This window comes from Gorilla gorilla, chromosome 17 (assembly GCF_029281585.2).
Source record: "Gorilla gorilla gorilla isolate KB3781 chromosome 17, NHGRI_mGorGor1-v2.1_pri, whole genome shotgun sequence".
Lineage (NCBI taxonomy): Eukaryota > Metazoa > Chordata > Mammalia > Primates > Hominidae > Gorilla > Gorilla gorilla.
Window position 1 is genome coordinate 62,545,849 of NC_073241.2, and position 25,480 is coordinate 62,571,328.

At 36.2% G+C, this 25,480-nt stretch overlaps 1 protein-coding gene across 2 annotated transcripts in view; it reads right to left on the minus strand.

The window, feature by feature from the left end:
- CCDC178 (coiled-coil domain containing 178) overlaps positions 1–25,480 on the minus strand; it is a 495,421-nt gene that overhangs the window by 376,485 nt on the left and 93,456 nt on the right. For both annotated transcript variants that reach the window (XM_019013747.4, XM_055368060.1), the window contains exons 10-11: positions 21,459–21,679; positions 11,807–11,949 (exon numbers count right to left, since the gene is read on the minus strand). In XM_019013747.4, the coding sequence (XP_018869292.3) occupies positions 11,807–11,949; positions 21,459–21,679 (364 nt within the window). The remainder of the gene's footprint in view (positions 1–11,806; positions 11,950–21,458; positions 21,680–25,480) is intronic.

Genomic DNA, 25,480 nt, shown 5'->3' on the forward strand with positions numbered 1-25,480 from the left:
TAGTAGACCTGGCCAATAAGGTATTCAACAACTGGGATAGGGAGGAGGAACATAAAAAAGACAGAGAGGCCACATGGCAAGCCTACCAATGGGCTATTGTTCTCCAGTGCCAGCTGGATAACTCACAGGATACCTATCAATAGAGAACCTCAGCTCCAGTGAGTGTCCCTCAGTCCCCTAACCAGGAGAAAGGATCCTGAAGACCTAGGAGACTAGGACCACACCAATGTGTCTTCTTCAATGTGCCTCTTCTTCAGAGAGGGTCACTGGGAAAACGCCTGTCCCCTCCACATCTGAAGGGAAGGGACAGAGGGCTTGTACCACCAAGGTGCTTCACACAGAAAGATGGTCCAAGTAGGAAAAAAGATTGACAGGGCGTGGGGACTCCTCAGTTGGCCCTCCAGGTATCCCCCAAGGAGCTACAACTTTTACTGGACGTAGGGTGCAAGACTGTTGATTTCTTGGTTGACACAGGAACCACCTACAAGGTTTTGAACACCCCCTGGGGCAGACTTACCCACCAAAATTGCAGGATTATAGGAGTGTGAAGGAAGACAAAAGATAGCACCTTTACTGAGTCTCTAAAATATAAACTAGCTCAACCAAGAGGCACTAAAAGGGATAGTCCTAGTAATTAATGAGTTGAGAAAATAGGGATTCTTGACGGCCTGCCAAGCCCCATGCAATATCCCTATCATCTCTGTTAAGAAACTAAATGGAAAATATCAATTTGTACAAGATTTTAAGGCAATTAATGAGGTAACAGAAAACATGCACCCAGTGGTAACTAATTCTTATATTCTACCATGTTACTCTGTCCCTGAGTTGGACGTAGTACTCAGTCCTGGGTCTAAAAGATGCCTTTTAGATGCCTTTTTCTGCCTTCCACTGATACAGACTCTCAGTCCCTCTTTGCTTTCAAATATCAGGATCCCCAGACAGTCAGGAAACAGGAGCTAACATGAACTGTGTTAACTCAGGGGTTAAAAAACCTCCTGCACGATATTTGGAGAAACCTTAACAAGGGACCTGGGGGATCTGACACTTTTGAATGGATGGCAGCATGTGACCAAGTGTTCCAAAATCCTAAAACCCAGCTCATGAGGCCCCAGCAGTATCCCTATCCAACATAAACAAACTTTTCTATCTTTATGTTCATGAGAGACAAGGAATTGCCCTAGGAGTACTAACTCAAGGGTTGGGCCCACTGAGCCAGGTAGTGGTCTACTTTTCCAAGCAGCTGGACTCAGTTGCTAAAGGCTAGCCACCTTGCCTTTGATCTGTTGCAGCTGTGAAACTCCTTTTAAAAGAAACAGAAAGTTAACCTTTGTGCACCCGCTAACCATTTGGGCTTCCCATCAGACTCGGACTGTCATAAAAGAAATCTGGGTGGAATGGCTGTCACTACACAGGGCTCTCCAGTTACAGGTAATGCTTATTGATAATTCCCACATAATATTGAAGATGTTTAACAGCTTGAATCTGGCCACCCTCCTTCCATCTTAAGATGGTCACTTATCTCAGAACCACTTAGGGGTGACAAAGGAAGTATACTCCAGTGGGCCAGACCTTAAAAGTAAACCCATTAAAAATGCAGAAGCCTAATGGTTCACCAATGGGAGTAGCTATATGCAAGAGGAACAGAGGAGGGCAGGTTATCCTATAGTCTCTCTCACAGGTGTAAAAGCTGGTGCTCTTCCACTGGGATGCTCTTCACCAAAGGCAGAGCTTGTTGCTCTAGCCCATGCATTAGAGTTGGAGGAAGGGAAGGTCCTCAATGAATACAATAGTTCCAGGTACACCTATTCCATCTTACATGCACATAGGGCTATTTGGAAGAAAGGGGCATGTTAACCTTTGTTAATAAACAGGTAAAAAATGGTGTTGTTATTTTAAGGTTATTAGAGGCTGTAAGAAAACCAGCCCAGGTGGCAGCAGTTCACTGCCATGGCCACCAAAAGGGAGGGGCTGAGATAATTAAAAGAAATAATAAAGCTGACCTTATGTCAAAACAGACAAAGGGTCATTTCCAAATGCCACTTTTGCCTTCCTTCCAGGGTCCTACTCCTTTTATCCCAGTTTTCTCTCAAAAAATGGAATAAAAGCCTCCAAATGTAGTTATATCAAAAGTCCTGACCATCCAGGATGGCTAATAAACCCTCATAAACTTCTTTTCCCAAAAGCAGTTACATTGCAGGCCATTTTCTTAAAAAAGCCCATTCTAACACTCTGGCCAGGAAGTCCTTTATAACTGGGTTTGCAAAAGTATGACTGGGATCTTCATGGAGCTACAACTTCAGGGAGCTCTCAGGGAGCTAATCAAAGAGGTGGTTGAGACTTGCCCCACTTGCTATGTTAATAACCTTAATACCCACCCTGCATGGGAGGGCCAAAAACAGGTCACTCAGCTGGTCCAATACCAAGGCAGATGCCCAGGGGAAGACTGCCAAACTGATTTCAGAGTTAAGCTCAGCGCCTCAGGACACCATTAATGCCTAAAGCCTTTGCCACCAAAACTGAAATCGCACATGAAGTGGCAAAGGTGCTATTAAAAGAAATTGTGCCTAGATTCAGGCTGCCATGGTCAATCCAAAGTGGTAATAGACTAGCATTCATATGCTTAATTACTAAGGCTACTTCTCGGGATCTAAAAATTCAATGGTGCCTACATACCGCCTGGAGCCCACAGTCTTTGAGGTAAAGTAAAGCACACCAACCAGACAGACCCTCAAAAGGACTTTAGCCAAATTATGCCAGAAAACTCATCTCTCATGGATTTTGTATCATCCCATGTCCTTGTTAAAAATGAGAATAGTTCCACAAAGAAAAATAAAACTGAGGCCTTGTGAGCTAAGACTGGTCCAAGTCTGGTCAGATAACCAGGAGGTCCTCAGAAATATGGAAAAAAATGAGATGGCACCCAAATTTTAAAAAGTAGTAAAAGCCCTTCAGGCCTATAGAAACTGAAAATTACCTTCACTGTCGGATCTGACCTTCCATCTCTTCCAACTGGATACTATGCTTACTTAAAACCTGCAGATGGGGGAGGCCACAAGATCATTTACAACCTAAATATACGAGCCTATATCTGGTAATGCTCATAAATAACTCTGCCTTAATGTTACCAGGAGTGATGCCTTAAGTTCACCACACCTGAGTAAAAGCAGCCTCAGAACCTAAGGAAAAAAGTCCCACTAACCAAGCTGAATTGCTGTCAGATCTAAGATTCCTGCTCAAAATGATCGACAGGAAACCTTAAAATACATGACATCCTGGAGAATGAGCCCTAGGGCACCGAATCCCCAGACAAGTCAAAATGTTTAATGGTTTCCTGTCCCCCTCTCACCTGAGGAATAAAAGGCAATTAGGCTTATTCTGGCTGGTACTGGGATAGCAGGTGGTCTCATAGCCCCTAGGGAAGGTTTGCCTACCATGAATTTACCCTCTGCAACCTCACAACAGGTATAGAAATTCTAGCCTATAAGACTAGTGATGCCCTTACCCTCCTCAAAGTCTCCCTAGACTCACTAACTAACACTGTGCTTGATAATCGTCTGACTTTTGATTATCTCTTTGCAAAAAAAGGTGAGGTACGTGTGGTCACCAGCTCTTTCTGTTGTGCTTGGGTAAGTAATTCAAGATTAAAAACAACGAAAAGACATTAAAATCATCTACAACCAGACAAAGTGGTTGCACCAATTTAACCAAAAGGGCACAGACCCTCAAGGAATATGAAAATGATAAAACAGGCCAGCCCTGATTTCACCCGGTTTCTACCCTTCCTGAGCCCTTTAGCTACCATCCTACTTATCTTGATCTTCAGGCTCTGTCTCCTAAACTCTCTGGTCTCTTTTATGTATAAGCAAATCGAGGCCATACACGGATATAAAAAGGTAGGCTTATACCCAGGAGAGAACCAGATCTACCTAAGACTAGCTAGGAAAAAAATTCACTCCTCTAACAGGCCCCATATTGTCAAAGGTGTTCGAACCAGAGTGACTCCATTTTGACTGGGGGCTAGGAAAATGAGGCTGGTCCTTGAAAGGCTGCATTCTCAGAAATTTAGGCATTCCTGGCCTCTAGATGTTTATGTTAAGGGAACAAACTAATAATGTTTACTGAACAGACCCAGATTTGGGAGTGTCCATATATCCCCATATCTGGCAAACAAAGGCATTCCTAATTTTGTGTTAAAGATAATAATACCGATTCTTGCAAAATATAGTAATTAAGAAAATTAATCCTTCATCACAAACCATTGTAGCAGAGCACATCTCCCATATATACAAGCATTGTACCTAGAGTGGACACGTTCCTCCTCTTACTTTCAGAAACGTCCTAGTCTGTCTACGGAGTATCTGTCCTTTTGAGAGGTGACAGCGTGCTGGCAGTCCTGGCAGCCCTCGCTTGCTCTCAGCGCCTCCTCGGCCTTGGCGCCCACTCTGGCGGAGCTTGAGGAGCCCTTCAGCCCGCCGCTGCACTGTGGGAGCCACTTTTTGGGCTGGCCAAGGCCGGAGCCAGCTCCCTCAGCTTGTGGGGAGGTGTGGAGGGAGAGGCGCCGGCGGGGACCGGAGCTGCGCGCGGCGCTTGCGGGATAGCGCGAGTTCCGTGGGCGTGAGCTGGGAGGGCCCCACACTCAGAGCGGCCAGCTGCAAGCCCAGGGCAGTAAGGGGCTTAGCACCTGGGCGGGCAGCTGCTGCGCTCGATTTCTCCCCAGGCCTTAGCTGCCTCCCCGTGGGGCAGCGCTCTGGACCTGCAGCCTGCCATGCCTGAGCCCCCCGCACCCCTCCCCCCACACGCCGTGGGCTCCTGCACTGCCCTAGCCTCCCTGACGAGCGCCGCCCCCTGCTGGATGGCGCCCGGAGCGCAGGTGCAGGGCACTCCTGGCAGCTCCACCTGCCGCCCCAGTGGGAGATCCACTGGGTGAAGCCAGCTGGGCTCCTGAGTCTAGTGGGGACTTAGAGAACCTTTATGTCTAGCTAAGGGATTGTAAATACACCAATCAGCACCCTGTATCTAGCTCAAGGCTTGTAAACACACCAATCAGCACCCTGTGTCTAGCTCAGGGTTTGTGGATGCACCAATCGGCACTCTGTATCTAGCTAATCTGGTGGTGACTTGGAGAATCTTAATGTCTAGCTCAAGGTTTGTAAATGTACCAATCAGCACTCTGTGTCTAGCTCAGGGTTTGTAAATATACCAATCGACACTCTGTATCTAGCTAATCTAGTGGGGACATGGAGAACTTTTGTGTCTAGCTCAGGGATTGTAAACACACCAATCAGCACCCTGTCAAAACGTACCAATCAGCTCTCTGTAAAACAGACCAATTGGCTCTCTGTAAAATGGACTAATCAGCAGGATGTGGATGGGGCCAGATAAGAGAATAAAATCAGGCTGCCCACGCCAGCAGTGGCAACCTGCTCGGGTCCCCTTCCACACTGTGGAAGCTTTGTTCTTTCGCTCTTTGCAACAAATCTTGCTACTGCTCACTCTTTGGGTCCACACTGCCTTTATGAGCTGTAACACTCCCTGCGAAGGTCTGCAGCTTCACTCCTGAAGCCAACGAGACCACAAACCCACCGGGAGGAATGAACAACTCCAGACGTGTGGCCTTAAGAGCTGTGACATTCACCGTGAAGGTCTGCGGCTTCACTCCTGAGCCAGCAAGACCATGAACCCACCAGAAGGAAGAAACTCCGAACACATCCGAACATCAGAAGGAACAAACTCTGGACACGCCGCCTTTAAGAACTGTAACACTCACCGCAAGTGTCCGCGGCTTCATTCTTGAAGTCAGTGAGACCAAGAACCCACCAATTCTGGACACATTTTCACCACTTTACCTCTCTTAATAAACTTGCTTTTGCCTTGCACTGTGGACTCACCCTGAATTCTTTCTTGCACGAGATCCAAGAACGCTCTCTTGGGGTCTGGACTGGGACCCCTTTGCTGTAACAATATTAACACCCAACTTCAGATTCAGAAAGTTGTAGAAGACAGACTTTTACTCCTCAGCACCATTCAAGAATGAGAAGTGAATATACAGAAAAGGAGAGATTTGTTATCCAGTGTAATGCCTACATGACATAGCTGAATTTCTACCCTGCCTTAACTCTGCTTATCTTTAAGAAACAGAACACCTGTGATTAAAAAAAGTTTCCTTTGTAACCAGACCAGCTGAGACAGGTTTAAGCCAAGATAGCCAACCAAAGGACTTCAAAAGGACCTCAGGCCTCATTATAATCTCATTTCCATGCTAAATGACAGTCCCAGCAGCACCGTGACCATTGCCAATCCCCATGAAACAACCGGAAGAAGGCATAGGAGGACAAAAATGAAGCAGCACTCTGGTTCTGGGAAGTTGACTACCTATTTCCGGAAAAGATAAGAATATTCCCTCTCCTTGCTTTTAATGTCCAACCTCCTCATTAAATAAATCCTATATTTTAACACCCTCACCCTTCACTAGTGGAGAAGTTGAGTTGTGAGCCATGTTACTACTTCTCAATTCCATGGTCTGCACTGCTTAACACTCACTTTTGGTTTTGTGTATTGGTATTGTGACTCCAAACAAGGAAAGATTCCATCTTCTGGGTGAGTGGCTTTGTCAGTAAAATGAATATCAGGGAGGAGAAGCTGAGATCATTGGAAGCCATGTCAGATGCTGCTAACAACAGAGTCCTTTGATCAATTGCATTTCTCATAGTTGGTGGTTGCCAAGGTGCAGTCATATGGTCTTCATGTTAAACTCAGGACAAAAGGAAATGATTTAAATAGATAATAAGCCAGAAGAAAGTCTTCAGAAGGCTTGAAAACAGAATATGTGAGAAAACGATCAAGAAGTATGGAGTACACAATAAGAAAATCTAATATATGTTTAATTTGAGCACAAGACATAGAAAATGGGACCAAGGAAATTGTTTGAAAAGATTATGATTCAGAATGCTCAAGATTAATGAAAAATCCAATACACAGAAACAAGACGACTAACAAATCCCACTGGAATAAATAAAAATTAACACCTAGAATATCTTGAAAAATAAAATTAATTAAAATTCATAACAAAGAGATGGTCTTAAAAACAGGCAAAACAACCAAAGGAAAAAATATATAGATTAGATGCATAAAACTGAAAGTCAAATGGTCAGCTTCCTTCTTAATGGCAAAAATGAAAATTAATAGATTATGAAATGTTATAATTAATATATGAAGGTCAACTAAGAATCAACAATTCTACAAGAAAAGAAAATATCTTTCAAACAAAAATTCTGAAAGTTTTTCATCAGGAAAACTTTGCTAAAGGTTATGCTAAAGGATCTACTTCAGCCAGAAAGCACTCTCTCTTTTTTTAAATATATATATTTTTTATTATACTTTAAGTTCTAGGGTACATGTGCACAACGTGTAGGTTTCTTACATATGTATACATGTGCCATGTTGGTGTGCTGCACCCATTAGCTGTTCATTTACACTAGGTATATCTCCTAATGCTATCCCTCCCCACTCCCTCCACCTCATGACAGGCCCCAGTGTGTGATGTTCCCCTTCCTGTGTCCAGGTGTTCTCGTTGTTCAATTCCCACCGATGAGTGAGATCATGCGGTGTTTGTTTCTTTGTCCTTGCGATAGTTTGCGGAGAATGATGGTTTCCAGCTTCATCCATGTCCCTACAAAGGACATGAACTCATCCTTTTTCATGGTTGCATAGTATTCCATGGTGTATATGTGCCACATTTTCTTAATCCAGTCTATCATTAATGGACATTTGGGTTGGTTCCAAGTCTTTCCTATTGTGAATCATGCCACAATAAACATACATGTGCATGTGTCTTTATAGCAGCATGATTTATAATCCTTTGGGTATATACCCAGTAATGGGATGGCTGGGTCAAACGGTATTTCTAGTTCTAGATCCTTGAGGAATCGCCACACTGTCTTCCACAATGGTTGAACTAGTTTACACTCCCACCAACAGTGTAAAAGCGTTCCTATTTCTCCACATCCTGTCCAGCACCTGTTTCCTGACTTTTTAATGATCACCATTCTAACTGGTGTGAGATGGTATCTCACTGTGGTTTTGATTTGCATTTCTCTGATGGCCAGTGATGATGAGCACTTTTTCATGTGTCTGTTGGCTGCATAAATGTCTTCTTTTGAGAAGTGTCTGTTCATATCCTTTGCCTACTTTTTGATGGGGTTGTTTTTTTCTTATAAATTTGTTTGAGTTCTTTCTAGCAAGGCTGGTTCAACATACACAAATCAATAAACGTAATCCAGCATATAAACAGAACCAATGACAAAAAATCACATGATTATCTCAATAGATGCAGAAAAGGCCTTTGACAAAATTCAACAGCCCTTCATGCTAAAAACTCTCAATAAATTAGGTATTCATGGGACATATCTCAAAATAATAAGAGCTATTTATGACAAAACCACAGCCAATATCATACTGAATGGCCAAAAACTGGACTCATTGCCTTTGAAAACTGGCACAAGACAGGGATGCCCTCTCTCACCACTCCTGTTCAACATAGTGTTGGATGTTCTGGCCAGGGCAATTAGGCAGGAGAAAGAAAGAAAGTGTATTCAATTAGGAAAAGAGGAAGTCAAATTGTCCCTGTTTGCAGACGACATAATTGTATATTTAGAAAACCCCATTGTTTCAGCCCAAAATCTCCTTAAGCTGATAAGCAACTTCAGCAAAGTCTCAGGATACAAAATCAATGTACAAAAATCACAAGCATTCTTATACACCAATAACAGACAAACAGAGAGCCAAATCATGAGTGAACTCCCATTCACAATTGCTTCAAAGAGAATAAAATATCTAGGAATCCAACTTACAAGGGATGTGAAGGACTCTTCAAGGAGAACTACAAACCACTGCTCAATGAAATAAAAGAGGACACAAACAAATGGAAGAACATTCCATGCTCATGGATAGGAAGAATCAATACTGTGAAAACGGCCATACTGCCCAAGGTACTTGATAGATTCAATGCCATCCCCATCAAGCTACCAATGACTTTCTTCACATAATTGGAAAAAACTACTTTAAAGTTCATATGGAACCAAAAAAGAGCCTGCATTGCCAAATCAATCCTAAGCCAAAAGAACAAAGCTGGAGGCATCACACTACCTGACTTCAAACTATACTACAAGGCTATAGTAACCAAAACAGCATGGTACTGGTACCAAAACAGAGATAGGGACCAATGGAATAGAACAGAGCCCTCAGAAATAATACCACACATCTACAACCACCTGATCTTTGACAAACCTGACAAAAAACAAGAAATGGGGAAAGGATTCCCTATTTAGTAAATGGTGCTGGGAAAACTGGCTAGCCATATGTAGAAAGCTGAAACTGGACCCCTTCCTTACACCTTATACAAAAATTAATTCAAGATGGATTAATGACTTAAATGTTAGACCTAAAACCATAAAAATGCTAGAAGAAAACCTAGGCATTACCATTCAGGACATAGGCATGGGCAAGGACTTCATGTCTAAAACACCAAAAGCAGTGGCAACAAAAGCCAAAATTGACAAATGGGATGTAATTAAACTAAAGAGCTTCTGCACAGCAAAAGAAACTACCATCAGAGTGAACAGGCAACCTACAGAATGGGAGAAAATTTTTGCAATCTACTCATCTGACAAAGGGCTAATATCCAGAATCTACAGAGAAAGTAATCTTAGATGAAAAGCCTAACATTTATGAAGGAAAAAATAAAAATATTTATTTTGTGGGTAAATTTTAAAAATAACCTTGACTACTTAAAACAATAATAATGTACTTATCTGTTATACAATGAAATATTCAGCAACAGTGACAAATATTTAATTCGGAAGAAATGTAATAACTAGAGTAAAATTTTTCTTAGTTCCTTTCATTGTCCAGCAGGATAACAGTATCAGATATTTTTGGAGTCTGACAACATTAAGTTTGCCTGTGGTGGTAATTAATAGGATTTCCTACTAAAAGAATAGAAACAAAATTATAATAATCAAATTCAAGAAATAATAAAATACCAATAATCAACATGAAAAAAGGCAATAAAAAAGAAAAAATACAACAAATGTGGCAAATAGAGTAAGTTATGTGGTAGTTTATATCCAAATATATTAGTGATTCATGAACGCACTTAATGGTCCACCCTTGAAAATATTTTCAAACTGAAAAAAAAATGTGTCTACATGGTGTTTACAACAGATATATCTAAAATATAAAAACTTTAAATTATTGAGATTAATTAAAATTATTAATCAAAAGAAAGCTAGTACAACTGTATTCATGCCTTAATTGAGTTTAAGCAAAAATGTTCCAAGAGTCAAAAAAGGTCAATTCATAATGATAAAGGAGGTTAATTGGTATCCCAGGAAGATATCAACAACTTCAAATTTGCATGCACCTGAGAATATAGCCTCAAAATATAGGAAGCAAAAACTGATAAAAATAATTATGTAGACAGATGTATCACCATAGTGGGCAATTACAGACCTTCTTCATTACTTGACAGAAAAAGTAAAAAAAAATTAATAAATGGAGCAACGCTTCTCAAACATCACCTCGGGGTATTTTAAAAGTGCATATTCTCATTTAATAGGTCTGTATTGAGTCTGATTTTCTAAATTTTGAATGAACACCTGGATAATGTTAATGTTGTGGTATAAAGATTAACCTCCATGCTTAGTAAACTTGATCTAATGAAAGAGTAACAACAGTACACTCAACAAGTAAAGAATGAATGTTATTCTCAATTACACAAGGAGTACATGCCAAAAAATGCACTCTTAATTAAGACTGAACAATTTTCATGGTTTGAAACTATATAAATTTTTCTCACGGAAATACAATTCAACTGGAAAGCAATAATAAAAATTAATTAGAACTCAACATAGAAATTTTAAAAATACATATTTCTTAATAACCCATGAGTCAAAGAAGAAATCATGATAAAAATTAGAAAATATATCCAATTGATCAAATATAACTAATCAGATTAGTTATAAAAGAGATTTCTTTATTAACTAAATAGATAATATTTAAGTACATGTTGAAATATACATTGGATGTGAGGAAATATAAACACCTTAAGAAATGAATGTTATCTAGGTTGTGAAATTTTGTATAAATTAATTTTGCTTATATGTATATGACTGTAACTCCCATACTGACTATAAATTCTTTTATGCTAAATCATTGATCAATTTTTAATAAATAAAAATGCTATTACATCACACAGAATCATAAAGAAGTTATAGTCAACAAAAGAAACTGAAGGAATATCAGAAAATAAATACATCAGGAACAAATGTAGAAAAGAAAAAACTCTCAATAAATAATATGCCAAAATAATCTATATATTTAAATATTTTATTTCATTCGTAATCAAATAAATTCAAGTTGAAATATTACATGCTAAGTTTACAACTCATTTATTGATATCTAATTAGTTTTTAATCATATCCCATGCTGGATTTTTTAAAAATAGTTACTTTTGCACACATAGTAGGGATATTTATTGTTATAACATGTCCTCAGGCAATTTTGGAATATATATGAAGAGCTTTAAGATGACACAGAAATATAGTACTTTAGGGATTTATGCACAAATAATTTTACATATATGAAATATATATCTTTTTATTTACATATAAACTTGGTGATAAGACAGGTATGAATAATTTAAAATTTTATTTTTCTCTTTAAATTTTCTATATAGAAATATACATTACATTTTTACTTAACATTTAATTTCTAAATGCTATAATTAGTGTTTGCGAAAAATTCTTACTTGTAGGCCTCTATGGTTTTTTCATCCTGGTAAATATCCTTATCAATCTCTTCTTTAATTTGCTGAGCCTTCAATCTGGCATTTTCACAGGCTTCTAAAGCTTCTTCAAGTTCTTCATTAACTTTTCTGTGTAGGTCCATTACCTAGAAATGAAAATATTTTTGCTTATATTTGCACTTAATGGTTAATTAAAAATAATAACTTCAACTTAGTGTAGTATTGATTTAGATCAAAAGTTCTTTAGAAACATTTTCTTCCCACATTTAGCCTATTGTTTGGTAAGTGGAATTTCAGCCCTGACAGGCATTAATGCTGGGAATGTATAAATGTTACTGAACAAAATAATTTCAATATCCGAGTTAACATGTCCAAAATGAAATCATTATCTCTTCACTCATAAAAAATTTTTATTACTCAAATAATACTTTATTATTTAAAAAATCAGAAAACAAAGATGAAATATCGCAAACAAAGTGACCTGTACTCCTCTCCACTAAGAAAAACCATTATTCTTAGGTTGGTGCAAAAATAATTGTGGTTTTTGCCATTAAAAGTATGCACCAACCTAATATCTTAGTGTAATACTTCAAAATATTCAGTTTTTACTCTTTTTACTAATGAACAAACATCATACTAATCTCCTCTTTTACTAATTAACAAACATCATACTAATGCTCATGTCTCCATCTCTTCTTTCTGTCTCTCTCTCTGTATATCGCTGTATCACATTACTTTTACTTAACATTCCCTTATATCACACATACTCATGATTTAACTCATTGTCAATTATATGAGCATCATGCACAGTTTGACATGCGCAACGCATGTATGAGGGACATATAACATCAACAGTACTGTGATGAAGAACCATGTAAGGAAATTGCACAATCTATAGTTATACTGCATGTTCTTGAATATTTTCTTCAAACGTACTGTTAAAACAGAACGTAAGGTATTAGCATATATTTTAAGAATTTTGATTAATATTGGTTGCCAAATTACTCTCCAGAATAAGTGGTAACACTTTATATTCTCACCAGTGGAACAGAAGAAAGCCTATGTTCCAAAACTCTTTCCAGCATTTTATACTACTTTTTCCTAATAATATTATTTAAATTGACAGGCCAAAAGGTTATTGTGTACATTTTACTAGAATTTGATGGCTGTTTCTATAACAATTTTGGAATGATTGACATTTTTACTACAATAAGCCTTCCTGTCTTAGGATATATTATGTGTCTACATTAATTGTCCCTTTATTTTCTTTAATAAGATTTCATAATTGTAGTCTTAAATGTCTATACCTTTATAAGTTTCTTCATCAATATTTAATGACTTGGTAGTAAAGGAATTTTCTGTTTATATTTTTAACTATTTATTGAAAGTATGGAAAAAAACTTTATTTGTGCTAGTAAAAGTATGTTGTATTGGATGGTTTAGTTCTGGGAATACAAACTTATTTTGAAAACAACAGTCTTCTATTTGGTGTTTTAATTATAATAATATTAAAATAATTTTATTTCACAATTTTTAAATGTATATCTTTTATTTCATTTTATTGTCCTATTACATAGCAAAATTCCCCAAAATGATGTTAAATTATAATAGGGATGTCAGGTTTACCTGATTTGTTCCTATTATTACAATTTTAGCATTTTAATGATTACTATGGATGCTTGTGTGAAATAGTTCTTTATTTAAATTAAGGTGTTTTTCAAATTTTAATTATTATAATTGCCAGTTTTTGAATAATGAATACATTTTAAGCATCATTTGATAAAATTCTGTTTTTTAATCATGTTAATACAATAAATTATATACCTAGATTTTCTGCTGTTAAACCATTGGCACATTGCTATAATACATTTCTTTGGAGTGATATATTTTTCTTCCCTTACATTGAAGAATTATTTGGCAAATAATTTAAGTAATTTTTCAAATATGTATTTATTGGTAACTTATATATATGTAATATTATTTTTATAGAATTTCCATAAAGTTTTGGTATTGAAATATGTCACCTTCATTTAATTTAAAAATTTCCCTCCTCTTCTTTGGACTAAATATTTAAAACAATATTGAAATTATTCATCTTTTACAGGTTAGATCATACGCAACTGCAATATCACCAGCTTTAGGGTTTATTATTAAGTGCAATAATTTGATATTTTATTTTTGAGTTTCCTTTTGATACTGGAATAATATCTACAGATTTTTCTTGTGGTTAAGGTATTTTTGAGGGTATAATTATTTTTTCTAGTTTTATGGGACGGTGATCTTACAATGCATCTTTTGAAATTTACCCTTCTAAATTTTCTTAAGTTTATTTGTTGAAGTACAACTTATATAGTATAGAATGAGACAAGTTAAAGTGTACAATTCAGTGGCATTCGGTGCATTCACAATGTTGTGCCAACATCACCCTTTTCTAGTTCCAAAACATTTTCATCATCCCAAAGGGAAACCCTGAACTCATTAAATGGTTGCTCCCTAGTCTCCCCTTCCTATTTTAAAAGATTCTCCTAGTGGGAAGGCACAACGCAGTGAAACTGGGCTAGGTGAAAGGCAGAATTCTGTTACTTACAGCTCCAAAGGAGAGATGGCTACCACGTAGGGCTGTGTTAGGGGTTTCAGCTGGGGACAGGTTAGCAGCAAGCTGGAGCTATAGGGGACACCTTATGGGTGGCAACCAGTGGGTGTGGGTAGCTAAATTTCAGGAGATCTCTGTGGAGTGGCTAATTTTAATCATTTCAGCAGACGCTGAAGTACAGGGGGTGTCCCTACTTGTCTGGGGCCTGTCTCTGTTGAGAAATAGGATGGGTACATAGTGGTGTGGAATGTGAGGGCCCAGGAAGGGGTTGGATATGTGGGTTTAATCAGCTGCTCAAGAAAGGGAGCTCAGCCTTTAGCCACAGCCTCAAAACTGGGTAAGACAACACAACACACTGTGTACTCCAAGAGGTAAAATATGTGCCTTGGCTACTCCATCATGCCTGGAACTCTGGAGGGGCTGAGTGTCCTTGGAAGCCTTGTTTTATGGCCTTAGCATATCTAGAGACATGTGGGACCTTGATTTATATTTTGGCTATCTATGAGGCAAGGGATTCCCAGAGTTGTTTACTCTAAAGGGGCAACTCTTTACTTCCCACTCTGTATCTTGTTGTTTTTGGGTTTTTTTTCTTTTTTTCGTGTTTTGGGCTTCTAGTCACCATCTTTGTCTGCTAACTTATATTGCATACCTTCTCGGTGGTTACAGAAAAAAGGGATTGAGCAGCCCTCTGGCCTAACTTGAAGGCAGCCTTCTCTCTCATTCGAAGACATCAAGTCTACCTCCCAGGTATTGGGGTGTGCACTTAAAGAGGTAGAGCAGATTCCCTTTGTGAAAACTCAATTAGCCCAAAGTACCAGTCCTTTGACATGTTGTAATGCAGCAGCATTTACTAAAGCCCAAGCACACTGGCTAGGGGTTTTGAATTTTGTAAGCAACTGGGTAACTTCAGCAGGCCTCTAGCCAGGGCCTTAAAACTGGGTCAAGATTGCATAATAAAAAAATAATAATTTTAAAGAGTTTTAAAACTTTATTACAAACAAAACATGACAAACAAAACTCGATATTACATTTCCCCCAGCCCTAGGCAGTCATTAATCCTTCTGTGTCTATGGATTTACCTATACTGCATCTTTTATACAAATGAATTATGCAATATGTGACCTTTTGTGTCTACCTTCTTAGCATAATGCTTTGACGTTTTATTCATGTTGTAGCATGTATCGGTACCCCATTTCTTTTTATGGCTTAATAATATTTCATTCCATTGATATATTGCATTTTGTTTATCTCAGTAAACAAACATTGGGCTGTTTCTTTTGGTTATTGTTAATAGTGCTACTAATGAATATTTATGTACAAGTTTTTGCTTTTCTTTTTGTTTTTTTAGTCTCAGCTTTTGTTTCTTTTAGATATATACCTGGGAGTACAATTGCTGAAGAATATGGTAATTCTGTGTTTAGCTATTTTAGAAATAACCAAAATGTTTTCCATAGTGGCTGCACTATTTTTGCATTCCCACCAGCAAATTACAACAGTTCCAGTGTCTCTAGGGCATCCTTGTTACTTTCCATTTTATTTTTAATCCTATCCTAATGGGTATGACTGGTATCTTATTGTGGTTTTGATTTGCATTTTTTAAAGACTAATGATGTTGAACATACATCTTTTCATGTGTTTGCTGCCCATTTGTATGTCTTTCTGAAGATATGTCTATCTGTTCATTACTATGAACAGATATATAACAGATATATGTATATCTGTTCATGGCAAGTTCTCTGTTTATTTTAAATTTAGTTGTCTTTCAGTTGTCAAATTATAAGAATTCTTCATATATTCTGGGAACTATATCCGTTTGAGATACATATAATTTGCAATGTTTTCTTTCATTTTATAGGTTGTCTTTTTACTTTCTTGATAGTGTCCTTTGATGCAAGAATGCTTTTAATTTTGACTAAGTCCAATTTTTCTATCAGTGTCATATCTAAGAATCCATTTCCAAATCCAAGGTCATAAAGATTTATCCCTAGTTTTTTTTTTTTTTTTTTTTTTTTTGAGACAGAGTCTTGCTCTGTTGCCAGGCTGGAGTGCAGTGGTGCCATTTCAGCTCACTGCAACCTCCACCTCCCAGGTTCAAGCAATTCTTCTGCCTCCAACTTCTGGGTAGCTGGGACTACAGGCCCGTGCCACCACACCCAGCTAATTTTTGTATTTTTAGTAGAAACGGGGTTTCACCATGTTGGCCAGGATGGTCTCGATCTCTTGACCTCATGATCTGCCCACCTCAGCCTCCCAAAGTGCTGGGATTACAGGCGTGAACCACTGCGCCTGGCTATCCATAGGTTTTCTTTTAAGAGTTGTATAGTTTAAGCTCTTATATTTATGTCTTTGATTCATTTTGAGTTAATGTTTATATGGTGTGAGGTAGGGGTCCGCTTTTATTCTTTTGAATATATATGGATAGTCAATGTTCCAGCATCATTTGTTGAAGAGGCTACACTTTCTTTCAATAAATGATTGTTCTTGCACCTTGTTAAAAATCAATTAGCTGTAGATGTATATGTTTATTTCTGAAATTTCAGTTCTACTTTATTTATCTATTTCTTTATACTTAGGCAAATATATTTTGCTTACTACAGCTTTGTAGTAAGTTTTGAAATTGGAAAATGTGACTTCTCCAATGTGGTCTTCTTTAACAAGATTATTTTTGCTATCTGGGGTTCCTTGCAATTCCATGTAAATATTAGGGTAGGCTTTTCCATTTCTGCAAAAGATCATTGAGCTTTTGTTCTGGATTGCATTGATTTCATAGATATTTTTAGGTGCTACTGACACTTTAACAATATTGAGTCTTCCAATTCATGAATACAGGATGTCTTTCAATTTATTCAATTCTTATTCAATTTATTTCAGCAAAATATTATAGTTTTTGCTATATAAATCTTTCACCTTCTTAAAATTATTAGTATTTTATTATTTTTGATGACCCATATATGGAATTGTTTTCTTAATTTTTTTTGGATTGTTCACCACTAATGTATAAAAATACAACTGAGCTTTGTGTGTTGAGCTGAATTCTGCAAGTTTGCTAAATGTGATTTTTAGCACTAAGAGACTGTTTTGTGAATTCTCTGGTATTTTCTATATGTTAGATCATGTCCTCTGATAATAAAGAAAATTTGACTTTTTAATTTCTAATTTGTGTGCCTTTTATTTCTTTTACTTGCCTAACCACTCTGGCTTGAACTTTCTGTACAATGTCAAATAGAAGTAGTAAAACTGGGTATCCTTCTCTTATTTATGATCCTAGAAGAAAAGGTTTAAGTCTTTCACCATTATTTTCAGTATTACCTGTGGGTTTTACAAAAATGTCCTTATTCATAGTGAGCAAGTTTTCTTCTTTTTCTAGTTTGTTGAGGGTTTTTATCATGTAAGAATTTTGGACTTTGTCCATTGTTTTTTCTTCAACTGAGACAATCGTGTGTGTGTGTGTGTGTGTGTGTGTGTGTGTGTGTGTGTTTCCTTTATTTTATTCATGTGGTACATTAAACTAATTTATTTTCATATATTGTATCACATATGTATTCCTGGGATAAATGCCATTTGTTCATGATGTATAATCTTTTTAATATGCTGCTAGATTTGGGTTGCTAGGATTTTGTTGAGGATTTTTGCGTCTATATTCATAAGGTATACTGGTCTATAATTTACTTCCTTGTGATATATTTGTCAGGCTTTAGTAACTAGGTAATGCTGACATAGATCAGTTAGGAAGTGTTCCTTCCTCTTCCTCTTTTCCTTTTGGAAGAGTTTGAGAGTTGGAGAATTATTAGAGTGTGTGTGTGTGTGTTTGGTATAATTCACTAGTGAATCCACTTGGTCCTGGGCTTTTTTTTTTTTTTTTTTTTTTTTGGTGGAGTGGGGAGGTGGTTAATTACTTATTCAATCTCTTTACTTGTTATACACCTGCTCAGATTTCCTATTTCTTCTTGATTCCATTTTATCTAGGTTATCTAATTTGTTGGCAAGAATTTTTATGGTCTCAATGTATGTATTTTTATTTCTCTCTGAGGAAGTATTTGGGCCTCTCAGTGCTCATAATTCTGCTTTTCATTTTTGAGTATTGTCAGTTATGCTCATTTTATCAAAGAAAAATGTGTTTACTTTTACTAAGATATCACTTTTCTTCTACCTTATATTAGAGAGTTTTCATATTTTGGCTGCATGACATTTATAGCCTTTCCTAATAGCATCTCAGTTTCATGATGGGGAATTATTTTTTCTTGGGGAATTACTTTCCCTTGCATTGTACACCCACAGTGGATGGTTTCACAGAGTTTATGGCTCACACTACAGAAGCCAAGAGGTCTAAACTCTCATTTTGACCCCTGGAATAGTTAGAAGGTCACCAGCTGACTTAAAGGCAGGTAAGCAGAAGCACTGATCTAGGAATTTAAGATGTGATGGAGTAGCACAATAATGATGAAATAAAAGAAGGGCAGTCATTGCATTAATGGTGACCATATTAGTCAGGCTTCTCTAGAGAAACAATCAACAGGAGCGAGGAAGATGGGGGAGAGAGAGAGACTGATTTTAAGGAAAAGGCTCACACTATTTTGGAGGTACAAGTCCAAAATCTGCAGGGTAGGTTGGCAGGCTAAAGACCCAGGGAAAGGTTGCTGTCCCAGTCCAAAAGTAGTGTGCTTACAGGATTCCTTCTTGCTCAGAGGAGGTCAGTTTTTGTTCTGTTAAGACCTTCAGTTGATTGCACAAGGCCTACCCACAATATGGAGAATAATATGTTTTACTCTAAATCTACCAATTCAAATGCGAATCTCGTCCAAAAAATGTACATTTATTGAAAACATCTGGAATAATGTTTGACCAAATATCTGGGCATCATGGCCCCATAAGTTGACAATTAAATTAACTGTCATTTTGGCCCTGATAAGCTTTACACAAACATTGCTTTTCTTTTTTTTTTTTGGTCTGCTAGCATGAATTCTTTCTTCCCATTCACAAGCCTGATCTTCCAGCTGCCCAACAACTCCACTTGCCCTGCTTATAATGTACCCAAGTTCACTATCAGCAAAAAACACAGTAAAACAAAGCGATACCAATTAAAACACATATAGACAAAATTTTAAAGAATGACAATAAAAATGTTAACTAAATTGTGAGTTATACCAGTTAGCATTGAGTTTTGCTGTAAGTTATAGAAATAAACCAAATAAGTTGCTTAAACAAGGTTGCAGTTAACTTTCCTCTCACAGAAATATATCTGACTATCCTTTTGCTCTTCAGCCATCCTGAGTTGTGGCTTCCATCCCCAAGGTTGCTTCATGCTGTAAAATGGAAGTTAGAGCTGCAGCTATCATATCAAGGTTGCTGGAAGTTTAGTAAATAGCTTATTTGGCATTTTCTAAACTTCCAGCAACCTAGGTATGATAGCTAAGGCAAATGGCCAAATAGACTACCTATGTGAGGCAGTCTATTTCAAAGAGATTTCCTAGAAATTGCAGCCAGTAACTCCTACCTACATCTCATTAGAAATACAATGAGAAAAGGGAAATTGAGAAATATCTTCCAATCTGACACATTGTCACCCAACTATATAGTGGTCTATTACTAAAAAAGGAGGACAGTACTTGCATTCTTGTCCACAGTGGATAAATGAGACTTCAGTATTGCCACTACTTCAGTAATAGAAATTGTTATAGGCACTCTGAAAAATAACTTGATGTTATCTAATAAAATAGTAAATGTGTATAACCCACAATCCAGTAACTACCCAACTAGGTATATAACCCCACTAGGAAAAATTCACATGCAGATACAGAGGAAGGTATTCATGTGTGATTATTGTTTACAGTCAAATAAGCAGTTCTGTTGCCAGATATTGGAAACAACTCAGATGGCCAACAGAAGATGAAATGGTAAGTAATTACATTGTGAAATATCTATTTGATGGAACATTGTAAGTAAAATGAATGAACTAGATCTATACATATCAACAGTAGCTTGATTAAACTAAAAAATTGTCAGATTAAAAAATAGGTTGCAGAATATTGCACAATGTATGGTACTGTTTGTGTGATTAAAAATACTATGTATTGTTTATTAACACAGACACATATATATAATTATACAAATTTGGCCTATAAACACATGAAATTCATTATAAAGATTGTCTTTGGTAAAGGAGGAACAAAAATGGAACTGTTGAGGGGAACACAGGAGACATTTAACAACTTGTTTTATTTACTTTAAAATGCTCAAAAATACATATAATACAAATTTAAATTTGTTCATTTTGTGACAATTATCAATAAATTATTTTCATATTCCACAACAGGAGAGTTAAATATCTAATTAACCTTTAAAAATACTTTTATTTCATTTATATATTTTCATAAACAATGAAATTAATATATTTTACTTCTATTTTTGCTCAGTATGATTATGGCTTAAAAAAAAAACCCACAATTTTATTTTTCTGAAGTTCTTGTTTTGTTTTGCTTTGCTTTGAGACAGGGTCTCACTCTGTCATCCAGGCTGGATTGCAGTGGCACAATCACGGATCACTGCAACCTCAACCTCCAGGGGTCAAGCAATCCTCACACATCAGCCTCAACCTCAAACGGTCAAGCAAGCCTCCCACTTCAGCCTCCCAAGTAGAGGATACTACAGGCACGAGCCACCATATCTGGCTAATTTTTGTATGTTTAGTAGACATGGGGTTTCACCATGTTACTCTGGCTCATCTCTAGCTCCTGGGCTTAAGCGATGCACCCACCTCAGTTTACCACCCGAAGTGCTGGTATTACAAGCATGAGCCACCACACCCGGCCTTACCTGGCTATTTTAAATGACCAAAATTTTACTAGAAGTTTGACTAAATATGCTTAATAATCTTAAATATAATGGTAAGAAAAGAAGACATAGTTAAAATGAATACCAACAGTTAGTAATGTGTAGAGATAAAGAGCAGGTCAATTTTAAGAAAAAAAAAAACCTTTAAAGCTGTGTTAATTTCTTATGGTTGAAAAGTTTTTGCATAACTAAGTAATAATTTATGAAATGCTCATGCATTCGTTTATTTACCTCCATTTTTTTTTTATAATGGTTCTTCAGATCTTGAAGTTCCTGATTCTTCTTAGAGTCCAGTAGAGGGCCATGTTCATTCATATAGTCTATGTCTGCTTGAATCTTTGCATTTGCTTCTTCTAACTCTGTCTTTTGTTTTTCAAAATGTTGTAGTTGATTAGCTTTATCTTCAAGACGCCATTGTAATTCTATAACATCACTCAAATAGGCCTCATGTTCTAGATATAGAAGGATAAGAACAAAAGAAAATCTGATTGGAGGAAATATTTGATAATACATAAATATAAAACATTTTAATTTCAGAAATTCGTTATTTGTGAATCTTACTACTTTTTTTTTTTTTTTTTTTTTCGAGATGGAGTTTCGCTCTTGTTGCCCAGGTTGGAGCGCAATGGCACGATCTTGGCTTACTGCAACCTCCGCCTCCCAGGTTCAAGCAATTCTGCCTCAGCCTCCCAAGCAGTTGGGATTACAGGCATGTGCCACCATGTCTGGCTAATTTTGTACTTTTAGTAGAGATGGGGTTTCTCCATGTTGGTCGGGCTGGTCTCAAACTCCTGACCTCAGGTGGTCCACCTGCCTCGGCCTCCCCAAGTCCTGGGATTACAAGCATGAGCCACCGCACCCGGCCAAATCTTACTACCTCTAAAATAAAAGGTACTATAAAATATATTACTTTCTTAATTCATCATCAAAAGGATTAAAATATATGTTTCATAAGATAATAGTTATTTTAGTACAAATCCTGTTTATGTTGTATAGTCAATGTATATTCTGACCATTCTATAAAGTACTCTATGTAACTGCTTCAAAGTGAGAACTGCAAGAGTAGAGGCCTTCCAAAACTACCTAGAAGGAAAATGATGAAATAAGACTTACAAATATCAGAACGAAAAAGGCAAAAGTGATTATTATTTTCTTATAGAAAAACACATGAAATAGTGAAATGAAAATTATTACAAATAAGATAGTTCAATTAAAAGTAACATAAAAAATGCTTACCTATATATAAATATGTTGAAAACAGAATATCTCACAATAGCAAAACTAAAACATAGAATAAACTACATAAATCTATCAATAAACCTAACATGAACTGGGTAAGGTCTGTAAGGGGAAAGTGACAGCATGCTATCAAACAACACAAAAGTGAATTTGAATAAATGAATAAAATTATTTTTTCTGTATAAAAATATTTGAAATTTTAAGCACAGGAATTTCCTTGTATTAATGTATAAATTTAATTAAATCCCAATGAACAGAGAAGGACAATTTTAGAAAAAAACCATTAAAAGATTTTCTCATTATTTTAAGTTTCTGGCATTAACTGAATCTTGCATTCTTGGAATAAAATTAGATGGGCTAGTTTATTTTCTTTTTTATCTTTTTAAAATAAATTTCTTGATGGAATTTGCTGATGTCTTTACTTGGGATTTTCTGCATTTATACTTGTAATTTTGGCCTGTATTTTTCTATAGTTGTGCTGTGATCATTTAATTTTGATTTATAATTTATGATAGCTTCTTATATAAGCTGTAGTTTCTTTTGATTTCTTTTCTCTAAGATGTTGTGGAAGTTTGAAATTGCATATTAAGCCCCACGGCCCTATGTATATATTTATTTATTTTGTGAGGAAGGATTTTTAGTTACTGGGTCAAAATCATTCCTTTAATGACTATATGAATATTTTGATTATCTATTCAGCAAGCTATTTTTCTCTGTAAATTTATTTAGTTTGTCAGTTTCAACAATATTCAAAGAAATTTGTTCTTAATGTCGTCATCACTATTAATCATTGCTACATCCCTATGTATTTTCATTCCTAATCTGAATCAGTTATACATTCTCACTGTGTTTTTTGTTAATTTTGCCATTGGTTTTACATTATGCTCTTTCTACTGAGCCAACTTCAGCTTTGCATCTCTTCTGCATTACGTATTTTTATTATTTTACCATTTTGTTGTTGGGTTTCTCCTTTTTTCTTTGTATTTATTTTGCTTTTTTCCCTAACTTCTAAACTCATACACTTTGATAATTAATTAAGCTACTGATTTCTCTTTAATGACTTGGATTTTTCCCATACATGTAATGATACTTTTAATGATTTTTTAAATGAAATACTTCTAAATGTTTTTTTATTTTCTGATACATGCAATGTTTGATAATATCTTTTTTTATGTTTTTTTACCCTCACCAATTAGACAGTTAGATTTTTGTTCTAAAGAGTCAGACATTATTTTGTTAAATATTGCCATTATTACTTCCATGAGGATCTTCTATTAAATATTCACGATGCCCTCTCATTCTATATGCCATGTTTTAAATATTTTATTTATATTTTTCTCTCCTTGTCTTGCTGTGATGCATTCCATGCAATTTCTTCAAGCTTTACAGTTAACTATTACTTCTCTCTGAGTCTAATAAACAATTTAACCAATTATTAAATTAATTTTATGTAATATATTTTTCATTTCTCACAGTTTCTCATTTGTATATTTTGCTTTCTTTAAAAAAGTTTCTTGTCCTTGCTTTTATTTTTAAACCTTTTCATTTCTTGAAATGTATCAAACACTTATTTTATAATCTCAGATATAATCCTATATCTGACACATTTTGAGTAAAATTATGTGGTCTGCTTCTACTGATTCACACCCATTGAACCTGTATCTTCATGTGTTTTATGATATTTAATATTGAGCTACTTCTTTTCTTGGAACATTATCTGAGATAAATTTTTCGTGCCTGGGTTGAAATTTTAGTCTTGCAGAGCAAATTTGCCTTTGATCCTGTCAGTTGCCTGACTTTACTACTAACGTACAGAACATTTAAATGACATTCTCCACTTAACAGTTTTTAAGCACACAGACAGCAGGCAGTGGGGGATCAAAAATCTATTTGAGATTAGTACATCCTTTACAAATGTTCAGGAAGCATTGTTTCCTTCCATTGTATAAGAGAAACAAACAAGTTTCTTGGCTGCTCAATCTGAGCCACAGGTTTATTCATGGTTCACTCTTAGGCTGAGGATTAGTAGACCTTTGGATTCTCATTTTTATGTCCTGATTTCTAATTAGACTTGTCACTCTGGGTGAGACTTAAGCTTTATTTCCAGTATCCTGTACCCTACACATATATCAAAATGGCAACTCAAGGACATCAGGGTTTCAAGGATTCCCCCAGGGCTAAATCTAACACTGATGTCTATTTATTTCCAGAAATTTCCATTCCAAACTTAAATGTTGGCCATGCTACATTTCTTATGTTCTTGACAGTTGTCAAGCGTATTTTAAATGATTTGAAGAATTAAACTACATGAGCAAATCTGACAATTGAAATTATCACTTTGATATTACTGGTTTATTTTCTGAATTAATAGGTAAAATGAACACCCTATTCTCAAAACTCAATGAATAACTAGACAGAAAATTCTTAAGGAGATAAAACACTTGAACAGCACTATCAATCAAATTGACCTGATATTTATAGATAGTCTACCCAACAACAGCAGAGTATATATTAATTTGAACTAAACAGAACATTCTCCCAGACAGATAAAATTTTAGGAAATTTATAAACTATAAATAATTTAAATACGAATTAAACATTAAAAAAATGTTTCTATGGCCTTATAGTATAGTTTGAAGTTGGGTAATATGATGCCTCCAGATTTGTTCTTTTTGCTTAGTCTTGCTTTGGCTATGCAGACTCTTTTTTTAGTTCCACATGAATTTTAGGATTGCTTTTTTCTAGTTCTGTGAAGAATTGTGGTGGCATTTTGATAGGAATTGCATTGAATTTGTATGTTGCTTTTGGCCATATGGTCATTTTCACAATATTGATTCTATCCATCCATGAGCATGGGAGGTGTTTCCATTTGTTTGTGTAGTCTAAGATTTCTTTCAGCAGTGTTATGTAGTTTTCGTTGCAGAGGTCTTTCACATCCTTAGGTATATTCCTAAGCTTTTTTTTTTTTTTGCAGCTATTGTGAAAGGAGTTGAGTTCCTAATTTCTCAGTTTGG